The sequence below is a fragment of the Nicotiana sylvestris genome, chromosome 7, assembly GCF_000393655.2.
Source record: "Nicotiana sylvestris chromosome 7, ASM39365v2, whole genome shotgun sequence".
NCBI lineage: Eukaryota > Viridiplantae > Streptophyta > Magnoliopsida > Solanales > Solanaceae > Nicotiana > Nicotiana sylvestris.
The window spans coordinates 163,535,188-163,547,539 of NC_091063.1; the positions used below are offsets into that span (position 1 = coordinate 163,535,188).

The window sequence follows — 12,352 nt, forward strand, 5'->3', positions numbered from 1 at the left end:
AAATTAACTCTCGTGTCTAGGTTGCTTTTCTTTCTCACCATGGTCAATTTTGAAACCTTAAACTAGTTTACCTGTATCTTTGCTTAGTTTTTTTTATATAAAATAAAATGTATTTTCGTTCGTATACATGAATTTTGAATAGCAAAATCAAAATTTTTTCGGTTCACATTGTTTCATATTATCTTTAGTTGTCAGCATTTCTTTTGATATAGTTTGTTTGTATATCTATGATCTGTGATTTTTCTTCAAATGAACGGGAAAGAAAGTTGTGGGGAAGGGATGAAAATGAGAGTATAATGGTGAGGTGGTAATGAAATGTTGTCATAGGGAGGCAATTAACAGAGGAAGGATAAGTTTGTACCGCTTTTATAATATCAGGAATATATGTGGATCGATAGTATGATGTTAGGGGTATATTTGGATAGTATAACGGAGGACAATATTAGACCTTTCCAATATGATAGGGGCATATTTGACCCTTTTCTGTAGAAAAAATTATAAAACCATCTTAATGGGAACATGTGAGTCATAACTAACGTAACGATACAAAAAACCCCGAAAATAGAATGGAAATGTACGTTCATGATTGGCTACACGCAATTTTAGGGATCATCTGGCCCGTTAAAATAAACAGTGGGTCCCGCAAAGAGAGGGTAAAGTTGGGGTGCTAAATCGTGTTTTAAACAAAAAAACGGTGTGGTGCTAAATGGGTCCCACAGAAGGTCATTGTGGGCCATAGGTTGGTTGGTGTATGAAATGAAAGTGAGAAGAAAGAGAGATCGAGAAAGCGAGTGAATCATACGCGCCATTGTCCCCTTCAATTTCGCTTGTGTATAAATACTGGACCATAACTTCCCCAAACTCGTGACCATACACAGATCAGATCCAATTCTCTTCTGTGCTTCCCTTCTCTGCTCTCAAATTCTTCAGATCTACAAAGTTTTCTTCATTTTCAGAGGTATGTTTTTCAAATCCATGCCGCAAATTTACAGTTGTTACTTCTTTTTTCTGTATCAAATTGGTAATGTGTTTACTCGTATTAGATCTGTTATGAATCTCATGCATATTTTTTTTTTGTTGATTTACGATCTAGATCTCAGCATTTCTGCGGTGAATATTCTCGTTATATTGAATTATATTTATGAACATGAGTATCATACATGTTAGATTCGTTTGGTAATAACTGAATGTCTGTAAATTAGTGTTTTTCTATCGACATTTTTCGATATCGAGTCGTATTCATGAATTACTTAGGTTAATAGTTAGATCTCAGCATTTTTGCGGTGAATATTCTCGTTATATTCAGTTATATTTGTGAACATGAGTAGTTGAGTACCATACATGTTGATTCGCTTGGTAATTGTTGAATGTCTTTAAATTTTCGATATGGAGACCTATGCATGCATTACTTAGGTGAATGGTTAGATCTCTTTGTTTACTAGTGATGTTATCTTTGATTGTTACGTTTTTTGTTAATGTTGGTAAAAACTAGTTAGCCGGATCTCATTGATAAACTAGTTTTACTGTACCAAGGAGTTGTATTTGGACAAAAGTTTGGTACTTTTCATAAATTTGGGTAGTTTAAGTGTTAATCGCGAGTGTAACGGCATAAACCTGTTTGATCTTGGTTAATTATTGAAAAGGAAAAAGGAAAATAGTAATTTTTAATTGTTGCGTTGTCTCATATGAAGTACTACTCAGATCTCATTTATAATTTATAAATATCTTACAAGGAGTTGCATCTTCATATGATTTAAGGGCTAACAATGTAATTCTTCATTGTTAAGTTTAGAAAGGCAAAAGCCAATAAAGCAACCAAAAAAGAAGTTGACTCTGGTTGTTATATTGTCTTCTAAGGTTATCTGAGGTGTGTTGATCTCATTGCTAAAAACCGGTTTTTACAGTAAAACAATTGCATCTTTGTACTTGTGCGGTTACTGCAAGTGCTATCAGCAAATATTATTATGGAAAAACGTTATATTATCATATTATCATATGAGTAAAAGGTAAAATAGTGTTAGATTGATGATTCAATCTTGTATTGCTTACATTTAGTTAGGGAAATGTTTTTTGGAGTTCTCAGCAAGAATACCAAGGATCTTATAAAAATCTCTGAAGTTGAGTTTTGGGGTAAAATCTGTGATTAGTCTTCATGCATATTTGATCCTCAAAATGTTCTGGTCCACTAGATCTTCTTAATAACAGTGTTTCCATTACAATTATGACCTAGTTATATTGCTAAATAGTAAGTGTTAATATAATGGATGGAGGTCAACTCTGGTTATTCCATCATCACTCTTGAGTCTGACTACTTTCATTGTCTCATGTGTAATGCAATCAGCTTTTCCCTGATTTTCCTGGTAAATTGAATATTTTAAGATAGGTTTTAACACTCGCTCTTAAATTTGATCAGGGCAGACATGGAAACTTTCTTGTTCACCTCAGAGTCAGTCAATGAAGGCCACCCCGACAAGCTCTGCGACCAGGTCTCGGATGCAATTCTTGATGCTTGCTTAGAACAGGATCCAGAAAGCAAGGTTGCATGTGAAACCTGCACAAAGACAAACATGGTTATGGTCTTTGGAGAGATCACAACCAAGGCCACTGTTGACTATGAGAAGATAGTGCGTGACACATGCAGAGGCATTGGGTTCACCTCAGCAGATGTTGGCCTTGACGCTGACAACTGCAAGGTTCTTGTCAACATCGAGCAGCAGAGCCCTGACATTGCCCAAGGTGTTCACGGTCATCTTACCAAGAAACCAGAAGAGATTGGAGCTGGTGACCAAGGTCACATGTTTGGCTATGCCACTGATGAAACCCCAGAGCTCATGCCCCTTACCCATGTTTTGGCCACTAAGCTTGGTGCCAAGCTTACCGAAGTGAGGAAGAACAAGACTTGCCCATGGCTCAGACCAGATGGCAAGACCCAAGTTACTGTTGAGTACAAGAACGACAATGGTGCCATGGTCCCAATTAGAGTTCACACTGTTCTCATCTCAACTCAACATGACGAAACTGTCACAAACGACCAGATTGCCCAGGACTTGAAAGAGCATGTGATCAAACCTGTGATCCCATCTCAGTACCTTGATGAGAATACCATCTTCCACCTCAACCCATCAGGTCGCTTCGTCATCGGTGGACCACACGGAGATGCTGGACTTACCGGCAGGAAAATTATCATTGACACCTACGGAGGCTGGGGTGCCCATGGTGGAGGTGCTTTCTCAGGAAAGGACCCTACTAAGGTGGACAGGAGTGGTGCTTATATTGTTAGACAGGCAGCAAAGAGTGTGGTCGCCTCAGGACTTGCTCGCCGCTGTATTGTGCAGGTTTCTTATGCTATCGGTGTGGCTGAACCACTTTCCGTGTTTGTTGACACTTACAAGACTGGAACAATTCCAGACAAGGATATTTTGGCTCTGATCAAGGAGAACTTTGACTTCAGGCCTGGAATGATGTCAATCAACCTTGACTTGTTAAGAGGAGGCAACTTCAGGTACCAGAAGACTGCAGCTTATGGTCACTTTGGCCGTGATGACCCCGACTTCACATGGGAGACTGTCAAGGTCCTCAAGCCAAAAGCTTAAGTGAGGTGTAGCCTTTTGGCCATTATTTTTCTTGCAGACCAATAAACAAGCTTCATCATATCATGCATTGGTGGCAGGAGAAGAGAATTTGTGTCTCCATTGGAGGATTCTATGAGCTCTGAGTCATTGAACATTTGTTATTTTTCTTTCTTTTTTTTCACCCTTTTCTGCAGTACCTTATTTTTATTTTGTTACTGTTAAGTAGCAGTGATTTAAGTTTTCCCTGTTAAGTAGCAGTGATTTAAGTTTTCCCTGTTAAGTAGCAGTGAATTAAGTTTCCCATGTTCTATCATATTATATGTGAACTTGTCAAATTATCTCCTGAGGTGAAAGAGTTCCTTTGTTTATCAATTGGTTTGCTTTTGTCTGGAAACACTGTTATGCAAATACAGTCAGGTAATAGTTTATTGCTACCTGTGAACATGCGCATGGTAAACTGAGAATTGTGATAAAACTAAAAGCAGAACTAAAATTTGGTGATCTACAATTGATAATAACGAACAACTCAGTCTGTTGACGATACAAAAGTACAGTAATCTGTTATAGAAACTGCCATTCAAGATCCAATGATTTGTTTCAATTGCAAAAGGTACTGAAAGTTCCTTCTAAGAGTGCAACCACAGACGGTCATGCAATCGCTCTTCTCCTCCACCAAACATCTCATCAACCCTCTCACCATCTCGATAGAAATGAAAAGTTGGCGTGTAACGTATATTCTGAGTTGTCTCTAGACATTCATCGATATCAGCATATATGAAAGAGAGTTTTGGGAACTTCTTGCTCAGCTCCTGAAATGTAGGAAGGATCTGGTTGCAGACACGGCACCTACAAATGCAAAAACAACAATAGTCGATATTCAGTATACAAAATTCATCTCATTGTCACAGAATAATTTCCATATATTTGTCTCATGCTTGCATCATTATAAATTCCAGATGCTCGCCAAAATCATATAGCAGACATGGAACTCACATCTATCGTGTCTTAATTCCGTTTACTTTTGTAAAACTGAGAGAGAATCCGCATCACGTCTTTTCTGATGGTGGGCTTCAGAGAGCTTAAAGGATTATGCTCTACCAAACAAGAGCATGGTAGATTTAAGTTAAGAAATTAAGGTTAATCCCATGAAAACAGGGAATTAGCAAGAATCCCGCGACAACAATGGAACATTATCCTTATCAATATCAGCTTTGTTCATAGCCGAACCTCTATAACTAGTAAACAATAAAAACCAGGAGGACCTAGAGAAGATATGGAGCAGTGTCATCAAAGGCGAAAAGCGAAAAAAGTCCTAAGGTCCATTGGGGCTTTAAGCGCAAAGCGCAAAAGAAAACGTGTGCTATAATGAAAAAAGGCGCAATGGAAAAAAAAATGCAAATATGTATGTGTAGTCCAATGCTAATAATTATAAGCATAAATAACAAATTTATGGACAAAGAATTAGGAAAAGAAATACGATAAAGTGAAATATCAATCGTTTTGTGTCACCTCTTTAGAATTATGCTAATTGGCAAGAAAAAGCATACCTTAGAGCCTTGATGACAACACTGAAGCGCCCTCTAAGCGAGGCAAAGCGCTCAACATGTTTTGAACCTCGCTTCAGGGTTTAAGCGCGGCTTTGACAACACTGATATAGAGAAACTAATTTCTAGTAATATTGTCATAACTAGCTAATAAAGAGATAGACAAAGGAAGACAAACTAATTTCAAGTAGGGGTTTGAAACAGAGGTGTTAAATGTGCAACTTTCGAGTTGAGCGGTATTATAGCAGTTTTGCACCTTCAACCCCTAAAAGCATTTAAAGAACGCACCCTCTACAACTCAAAATACCATGAAAACCAGTAGGACTTCAATAAGATTTAGAGCCAGGGCCTCGTACACTAGCAAGTAACGAAATTGACAGAGGAAGACGGACTAATTTTAAACAGCGGTTGGAAACATAAGTGTTGGATGTGGAACTTCTGAATTAAGCATTATAGCAGTTCTACAATTAAGAACTCCTAATAACAATTAAAAACATTACACTCTAAATGCAGCCAAAGTAGTCTTCAAATTCATCTATGGAACTCAGACGACCTCCGGTTTTGCTAAAATAGATATATACGACCAGCAAATAGCTATAACTTCACCTCCACCATTTGCAGTTTTTGCTCTCAGCACATATCCAATTCTCAGCAGTTGGTTTGTTTCTACTAGATTCATTCATATTCTAGTTGAATTTCATACAAGATGCTAAAAAGAAGTGTATACAAATCAGGCCTAATGTTCAACAAAGTAAGTTGAGAATCATGAAGTCTTAAGTTCAAAAACTCATATTTCAGTGGAGACAAAAACTCTAATAAGGAGTTGTTTGTTTTGAAGACAAGTTATGCTGGGATTAGTTATAATGGGATTAATTATCCTGGTATTATTTCTTATTGACTGTTTGGTATGTTGTATTAATCCTGTGATTGTCAATTTTACTTCTTTATCGTGAACAACTTATCCTGAGATTACTATTCCACTATCTGGCAGGTATAACTTATCCATGTACTATTTTAATCCTGGGATAAGAAGATTAGTAACCAAACAAGGGATAAGGCGGTATTAAATCTTTATCTCAGGATTATTTTTGCTTATCTGTTATACCAAACGAGCCCTAAGTGATTTTTTTTCATATGCCCAAACCTTGATGGACAAGATTACCAGGTACCTGCGCTAATAGGAGATAGCAGGTATCACATGGAATTAAAGGTACACGTAAGTTAGCCCGGACACCATGATTATAAAAAAAAAATTGTAAGGATTTGAACCAGAGAAGTAACATTAGGATTGACATGTTTCCCTCCCCTACCCCTAGAAGTAAAATCCCCCAAAACTGCCCCCTCCTCCCTCTCCTCTCCCCCAACTCACACCTTATTCAGATTGGTATACCTAACTCCATAGCAAACTAGGGAAAGAACACAAAGCAAAAGCACTTCCAACTAAAGAGAAATACAAGATTATGCTAGAAATATGGAAAATAAAGAAGAACCCAGAAAAGAAAAACACCAAACAAAAGATATTTAGTGAACCATTAACTTACCAAGAAGCCCCATAGTTGATTACAGCCTGCAAACACAGTTTTCCCAAAAGCAGAAGTTAACAAAAGCTTCAATTCATCATTATCTATAAGTAAAAAACTTGTTTTTTAAAAAAATCTTTATACAAAAAACTTAACTAACCGGAGTTTTAGTTGTTCTAATATTGTGAAAAATGTCCTTGAGATTCTCGTCACCTGTGGCTGTCTTCAAGTTTCCCTGCTCTTCACCCATTTTTCGGTTTATTTTTTTCCTGAATAACTATCAAAATCCATTAATTATTATTCCAATAAATACCCCCACACTACGTCTCTTACCACCCCCATTTAGTCCAATTTTTTCTCTTGACGAATCTGCCCCTGAAAGCCTATAAAATTCACTGAAAAAGTTCAAATTTGTTCATATACAATTCGAAATTACTCAAAATTATTACCTTCCATAATACTATTGGATAAATATTGTATTTACCATTACTTATTGCGTTGTATCGTATTATTACTAAATACAATATTCATTATGGTTATTACTTAAATTTTATTACTATATTGTATTGTTGAATTTATCGTTATGAAACAACGAGACAAAATGTGTACTCCAAAATCAACTGGAGGTATGAATATCATTAATCTGATGCTCTGGAACAAGGTTGCAATTGCTAAAGTCTGCTGTGATTTAGCTCATAAAGAAGACAAATTGTGGATTAGATGGATCGATGCCTATTACATCAAACAACATCAGATTCAGACCATGCCTATTCCAAAGCAAGCTAGTTGGGTGGTTCGAAGAATAATAGCTTCCAGAGATATTCTACAACAAATTTAGTGCACAAGGGATGACAAAGAGACTATCAGACATATGTATCTACAACTACTGGGAGACTTACCAAGAGTGAATTGGAAGAGCTTGGTATTTCAGAATTCTGCTCGACCAAAGGCTATTTTCAGTCTATGGTTAATGTTGCATGGGAGATTACCTACCAAGGATAGAGTAGCAAGCTGGGGGCTGAACATTGATCAGAGTTGTGTATTATGCCAGGGACAATTAAAAACAAGATCATATGTTTTTACATTGTTCTTATGCAACAGAATTATGGAGTTGAATATGGAAATGGATTCAAGAAGATCAAGGAAACAACAACAATTGGCAACATCATCTTTAGCGGATCATCAAGAAAGTAAAAAGGAAATCTAACCATGCCAACATCTTCATATTGGTATTCACAGAAGCATCCTATGCTTTATGGCTGGAAAGGAATAATCGTATCTTTAAAAAAAAGATGTCGTAATTGTGAAAGTTTAGTACGAGAGATAACCTATATTTGTAATGTTAGAGTTGAACCTAAAGCTAGAATCCAATTACAGAAATACTTATTAGTATATTGAGTAGTAGCTTGTATAGTCCTCTTAAGTAGATTAATGTTGCAGTGATGTAGTTGAGATAGTCAACAGAGTGTGATGTTTGACTATAGTTTTGTAATGGTTTACTTTGGTGATTAATACAAAGAAAGTTAATTACCAAAAAAAAAAAAACTTAGAAGTACCACTTTATGTAATAACCTATTTAGTGTGATTGTGTCGTTACCTTATTTTTTTTCTCTCATTTCACCCTTCTTTATTATATATTTATTATATTTTATTATTTATCCTACCTTTTAATATCATGATTCTACCTTGTACCTTACTTTTTTTTTTTGGCAATATTATAATTTTATTCTTTATATTATAGGTGCATCATCATGAAACGATAGCAAATAATATAATATATTCAAATATTATATACTTCAAAATAATACAGTATAATATAATACAATAATATTATACGATATATAACGACCATCCAAACAAGCTGCTACCAAGACAGGTGAGCTTCACGTGTCTAAATTCTTCCATAAAAAGTCTAAATAAAGAGTGAAAAATTTCCTATTAGACTAAATATTTAATAGAGGGCAAATTGGTAATTACGACTTACAAATTTGCCCCTTCTCCCTGAAATCCACTTTCCATGTTATTCTTCCATTTTCTCTGAAAATTCTTGAAAATTTGCTCTCAAGTCTCTCTACCTTAAAATTACCAAAATTTTCAATAATCAATTCTTGAATCCCTTTTTCAAAGATTTCAACTTTATTTCCTTAAGCAGCTGAAACTTAAATATTTTTCCACTGATTTAGTATTTTCTATGGCTAAGAAAAACCATGTCTTTAATTACAAAGCTTCTGAAACTAACTCCCTATTCACCACATCTTTTTCTTTTACAAAACTGTCCAAATATGAAACAATTATTGAAATTTCATGCACATTTTGTCACAACTGGCCTTTCCAATGACACCCTTTTCCTTAGTGCTATTTTATCTTTTACTGCACTCTCTCCTAATGGAAATTTAGCTTATAGCCATTTAATTTTTGACCACATAGATTCACCTAACACTTTCATGTTTAATACTATGATTAGGGGTTATGCTTCTAGTTTTAATCCAAGTAAAGCAATGATTTTTTATGTTAAAATGTTGAACTATGGTTTTGTTCCTAATAATTATACATTCCCTTTTGTTGTTAAAGCTTTGTCTAGGACTAAAGATTACCTTTTTGGTGAAGCCTTACATTGTTCAGTTATTAAATTTGGGCATGTTTTGGACCTTCATATAGTAAATTCACTTTTACATATGTATGCAAGTTTTGGGTTGTCTAATGAGATCATGATTATGTTTGATGAAATTCCTGAACCAGATATCGTTTCTTGGAATGTGATAATTGATGATCTTGGTCAAAATGGTTGTTTTTATGAGGTTCTTGATGCAGTCAATGAGATGGGTCGATACGGGGTTGAGCCTAACTCGGTTACACTTCTTGGACTTGTCTCGTCGTGCTTGAAAACGGGGGATTTTGGTATAGGGAAGTTGATTCATTTGTATGTAATAAAGAAAGGGATACACATTAGTGAGAATCTTGGAAATGGTTTGATTGATATGTATGCTAAATTTGGAGATATGGAATCAGCTGACAAACTGTTCAATAGGATGCAAATGAAGACAGTGGTAACATGGACTTCACTACTTGTTGGTTTTATACAAAAAGGTGAACTACAAAAAGCTAGTGTAATTTTTAATCATATGCCTAAGGATATTACTGCTTGGAATGTTATGCTTAATGGATATGCTGAGGCTCGCGATATGAATTCAGCCGAAATGATCTTTAGAGCAATGCCAAATAGAGATTTGGTTTCTTGGAACACTATGATTGTTGGCTATACTCAGAACAAGAAGTATATGAAATCCTTAGAGCTGCTAAGAGAAATGCTTAGTTTCGGATTGAAACCTGATCGGATAACATTAGTGGCATTGTTCTCAGTTTGTGGATACGCAGGTGTACTGCGTATTGGTGAAGCCGTTCATTCTTTCGTGGAGAAACAGAACATAAAGGAGGAAGAAGTTGAGGTAGCCTTATTGGAAATGTATAGTAAGTGTGGTGATCCTGAGAAAGCTCTTAGAGTATTTGAAACCATACCAAGAAAGTTGGTGTTAGCTTGGACTAACATGATTGTAGGACTAGCAATGAACGGTCTTGCAAATGAAGCTCTAATGTTGTTCAATAAAATGTGTGATGAGGGAATAAAGCCTAATGAGATAACATATTTAGGTGTTTTATGTGGTTGTAGTTATGCAGGTTTAGTAAAAGAAGGTAAATGGTTGTTCAATGCTATGAGTCAAGTACATGGTATTACACCAAGATCTGAGCATTATGGTTGTATGGTTGATCTTCTTGGCCGAGCCGGTTTGCTAAAGGAAGCAGAGATGTTTATTCAAGAAATGCCAGAAAAGGCTGATGCTGGAATCTGGGGTGCATTATTGGGAGCTTGTAGAATGCATGGTAAGGTTCAATTAGGTGAAAAGATAGCCAAGATTGTTACTCAAATGGACCCTTATCATTCGGGTCGTTACATTCTTCTCTCCAACATTTATGCTGCAGAAAATAGATGGATTGATGCTGAAAAAGTAAGGAAGAAGATGAAAAGTTCAGGTATACATAAAACTCCAGGCTTTAGCTTGGTTGAGATGAAAGGTGAAATGCACCAATTCATAGTAGGCAATCTTTCTCTATGAGATTTGCCAAATTTGATGCATGTATGTACTAAGAAAGAAAAAAGCTTGTGCATTTTTTAGTATAATATGGTGTTCAAATTGGTTAAATATTACTCTCTATTCTATACAAATTTATAGTGGACTGGATTAATTTTCAGTTTAGCACCAGATATTAGATATTGTATCCTCAATAACAACAAAATATATTTCTTCTTAGAAAATGGATCAAAGAACAATTGAAGCCATTGCAGCTAGGAGGGAATGTTGTCAGTCTTGTAAATGTGTAATTGGAACAAGTTTTGTTAGACAAATAGGAAAGTTGAAGCTGAGTAGAGAACCCGGATGACCGTGGAGGCCTGAAAACAAGACAGTCCAAAAAAAGACCTTCTGTCTATACACTTTCGAGAATATAATAAAATAGATGAGACGACAGTGATTGACAAAGCAGGGGAGTTGAGTCTTGTCTCCTTTCACTTTATCGTACTCGGAGGAATGGTGACCCGAGAGTACACGCCAGACGAAATGATTGTGGCTCCATATACGGGGGATTATCGGGTTCTTATCGATGCATTAACTAGAACCTATTGAAATTGGAAGTAATCGTAAGCGAAGGAGGGAAAGGAAAAGCAATAAAAACCAAACTTTTTCAAAGTGAAAGACATTCGGAAAGATATTTCAGAAATTCGTAATCAAGAAAAAAAATTGTTCAAGTCCTAAATAGCAATTGTATCATATAGCCCCCCGGGCCTAGCTCAAGTGGCAAAGGGTGGTAGATTTGTGTCTTAGGTCACAGGTTCAAGCCCCCACACCATGCAAAGTAAAGTCTGGTATTTAAGTGGAGAAGGGTAGAGGGGCCGGCCCATTATCCACCGAGTTGTCTTAGGTCACAGGTTCAAGCCCCCACGCGCAAAGCAAAACCTGGTATTTAAGTGGAGAAGGGTAGAGGGGCAGGTCCATTATCCACCGAGTTTTGAAGGCTGCGGTTGGTTCAAAGGATCGGCCCAGAAGGATTTCTCGGTCATAAAAAAAAAAAAGCAATTGTATCATATATGTATAGTCGTCACTCAATGTAGGCTGTCAATATAAAAGGCCACTTTTAGACTTTAGTGACTTTGTCGTCACTGAATGTAGGAAGACAATAATAATGACGACGTAAAGAACACTTTTACGGACGACTTCGGCGTCACTGAATGTAGGTCGCCAATACTAAAAGGCGACTTAGAGTCTCACTTTTAGTGGCAACTTCAGCGTCACTGAATGTAGATCGCTAATACTAAAGGCGACATAAAGACCTATTCACTGAAAAGCTTACTACACGTATTATGAGTTACTGAAGGCAATTAGATTATTCTTTAAATTATTACTTTTCTCATAGAAAATATTAGTTAATCCAAATTAGTGGGACTACACTGGGTTTGTTATTATTTGTAAATGTGTAACTGGAACAAGTTTTGTTAGACAAAATGCCCAAGCTGAAACAACATGAATTTCAGTATATTCAAACTTTCTTAACTTTTGATTTAATGTAAACTAAACATTTTCAGAGTTAAAGACATTGGGAAAAATATTTCAGAAATTTGTAATCAAGAAAAAAAAAATTCAAGTCCTAAATAGCAATTGTGTCA

The 12,352-nt window shown here is 36.0% G+C and overlaps 3 protein-coding genes across 3 annotated transcripts; 2 read left to right on the forward strand and 1 right to left on the reverse strand.

Annotated features, from left to right (window-relative positions):
- The first annotated feature begins 802 nt into the window (after positions 1-802).
- LOC104212951 (S-adenosylmethionine synthase 1) lies at positions 803-3,918 on the forward strand. The gene is made up of 2 exons (XM_009762325.2): positions 803-958; positions 2,414-3,918. Exon 2 carries the CDS (start codon positions 2,421-2,423, stop codon positions 3,591-3,593), a length of 1,173 nt encoding a protein of 390 aa, XP_009760627.1. The 5' UTR covers positions 803-958; positions 2,414-2,420; the 3' UTR covers positions 3,594-3,918.
- Positions 3,919-4,056: 138 nt separating this feature from the next.
- Positions 4,057-6,916, reverse strand: LOC104212950 (thioredoxin-like 3-3). The gene is made up of 3 exons (XM_009762324.2): positions 6,797-6,916; positions 6,658-6,683; positions 4,057-4,418 (listed from the first exon to the last, which is right to left on the reverse strand). The coding sequence occupies exons 1-3, from the start codon at positions 6,884-6,886 to the stop codon at positions 4,199-4,201; spliced, it is 336 nt and encodes a 111-aa protein (XP_009760626.1). The 5' UTR covers positions 6,887-6,916; the 3' UTR covers positions 4,057-4,198.
- A 2,002-nt stretch (positions 6,917-8,918) lies between these two features.
- On the forward strand, positions 8,919-10,748 carry LOC104212952 (pentatricopeptide repeat-containing protein At2g29760, chloroplastic-like). Its single transcript, XM_009762326.2, has one exon. It carries the CDS (start codon positions 8,919-8,921, stop codon positions 10,746-10,748), a length of 1,830 nt encoding a protein of 609 aa, XP_009760628.2.
- The last annotated feature ends 1,604 nt before the right edge of the window (positions 10,749-12,352 follow it).

Coding starts and splice junctions, on each gene's coding strand:
- LOC104212951 (XM_009762325.2), top strand. CDS start 2,421: ATGGAAACTTTCTTGTTCACCTCAGAGTCAGTCAATGAAGGCCACCCC.
- LOC104212950 (XM_009762324.2), bottom strand. CDS start 6,886: ATGGGTGAAGAGCAGGGAAACTTGAAGACAGCCACAGGTGACGAGAAT. Junction 6,684..6,796: donor TTAGAACAACTAAAACTCCG/GTTAGTTAAGTT, acceptor CTGTGTTTGCAG/GCTGTAATCAACTATGGGGC. Junction 4,419..6,657: donor ATCAACTATGGGGCTTCTTG/GTAAGTTAATGG, acceptor TTGCATTTGTAG/GTGCCGTGTCTGCAACCAGA.
- LOC104212952 (XM_009762326.2), top strand. CDS start 8,919: ATGAAACAATTATTGAAATTTCATGCACATTTTGTCACAACTGGCCTT.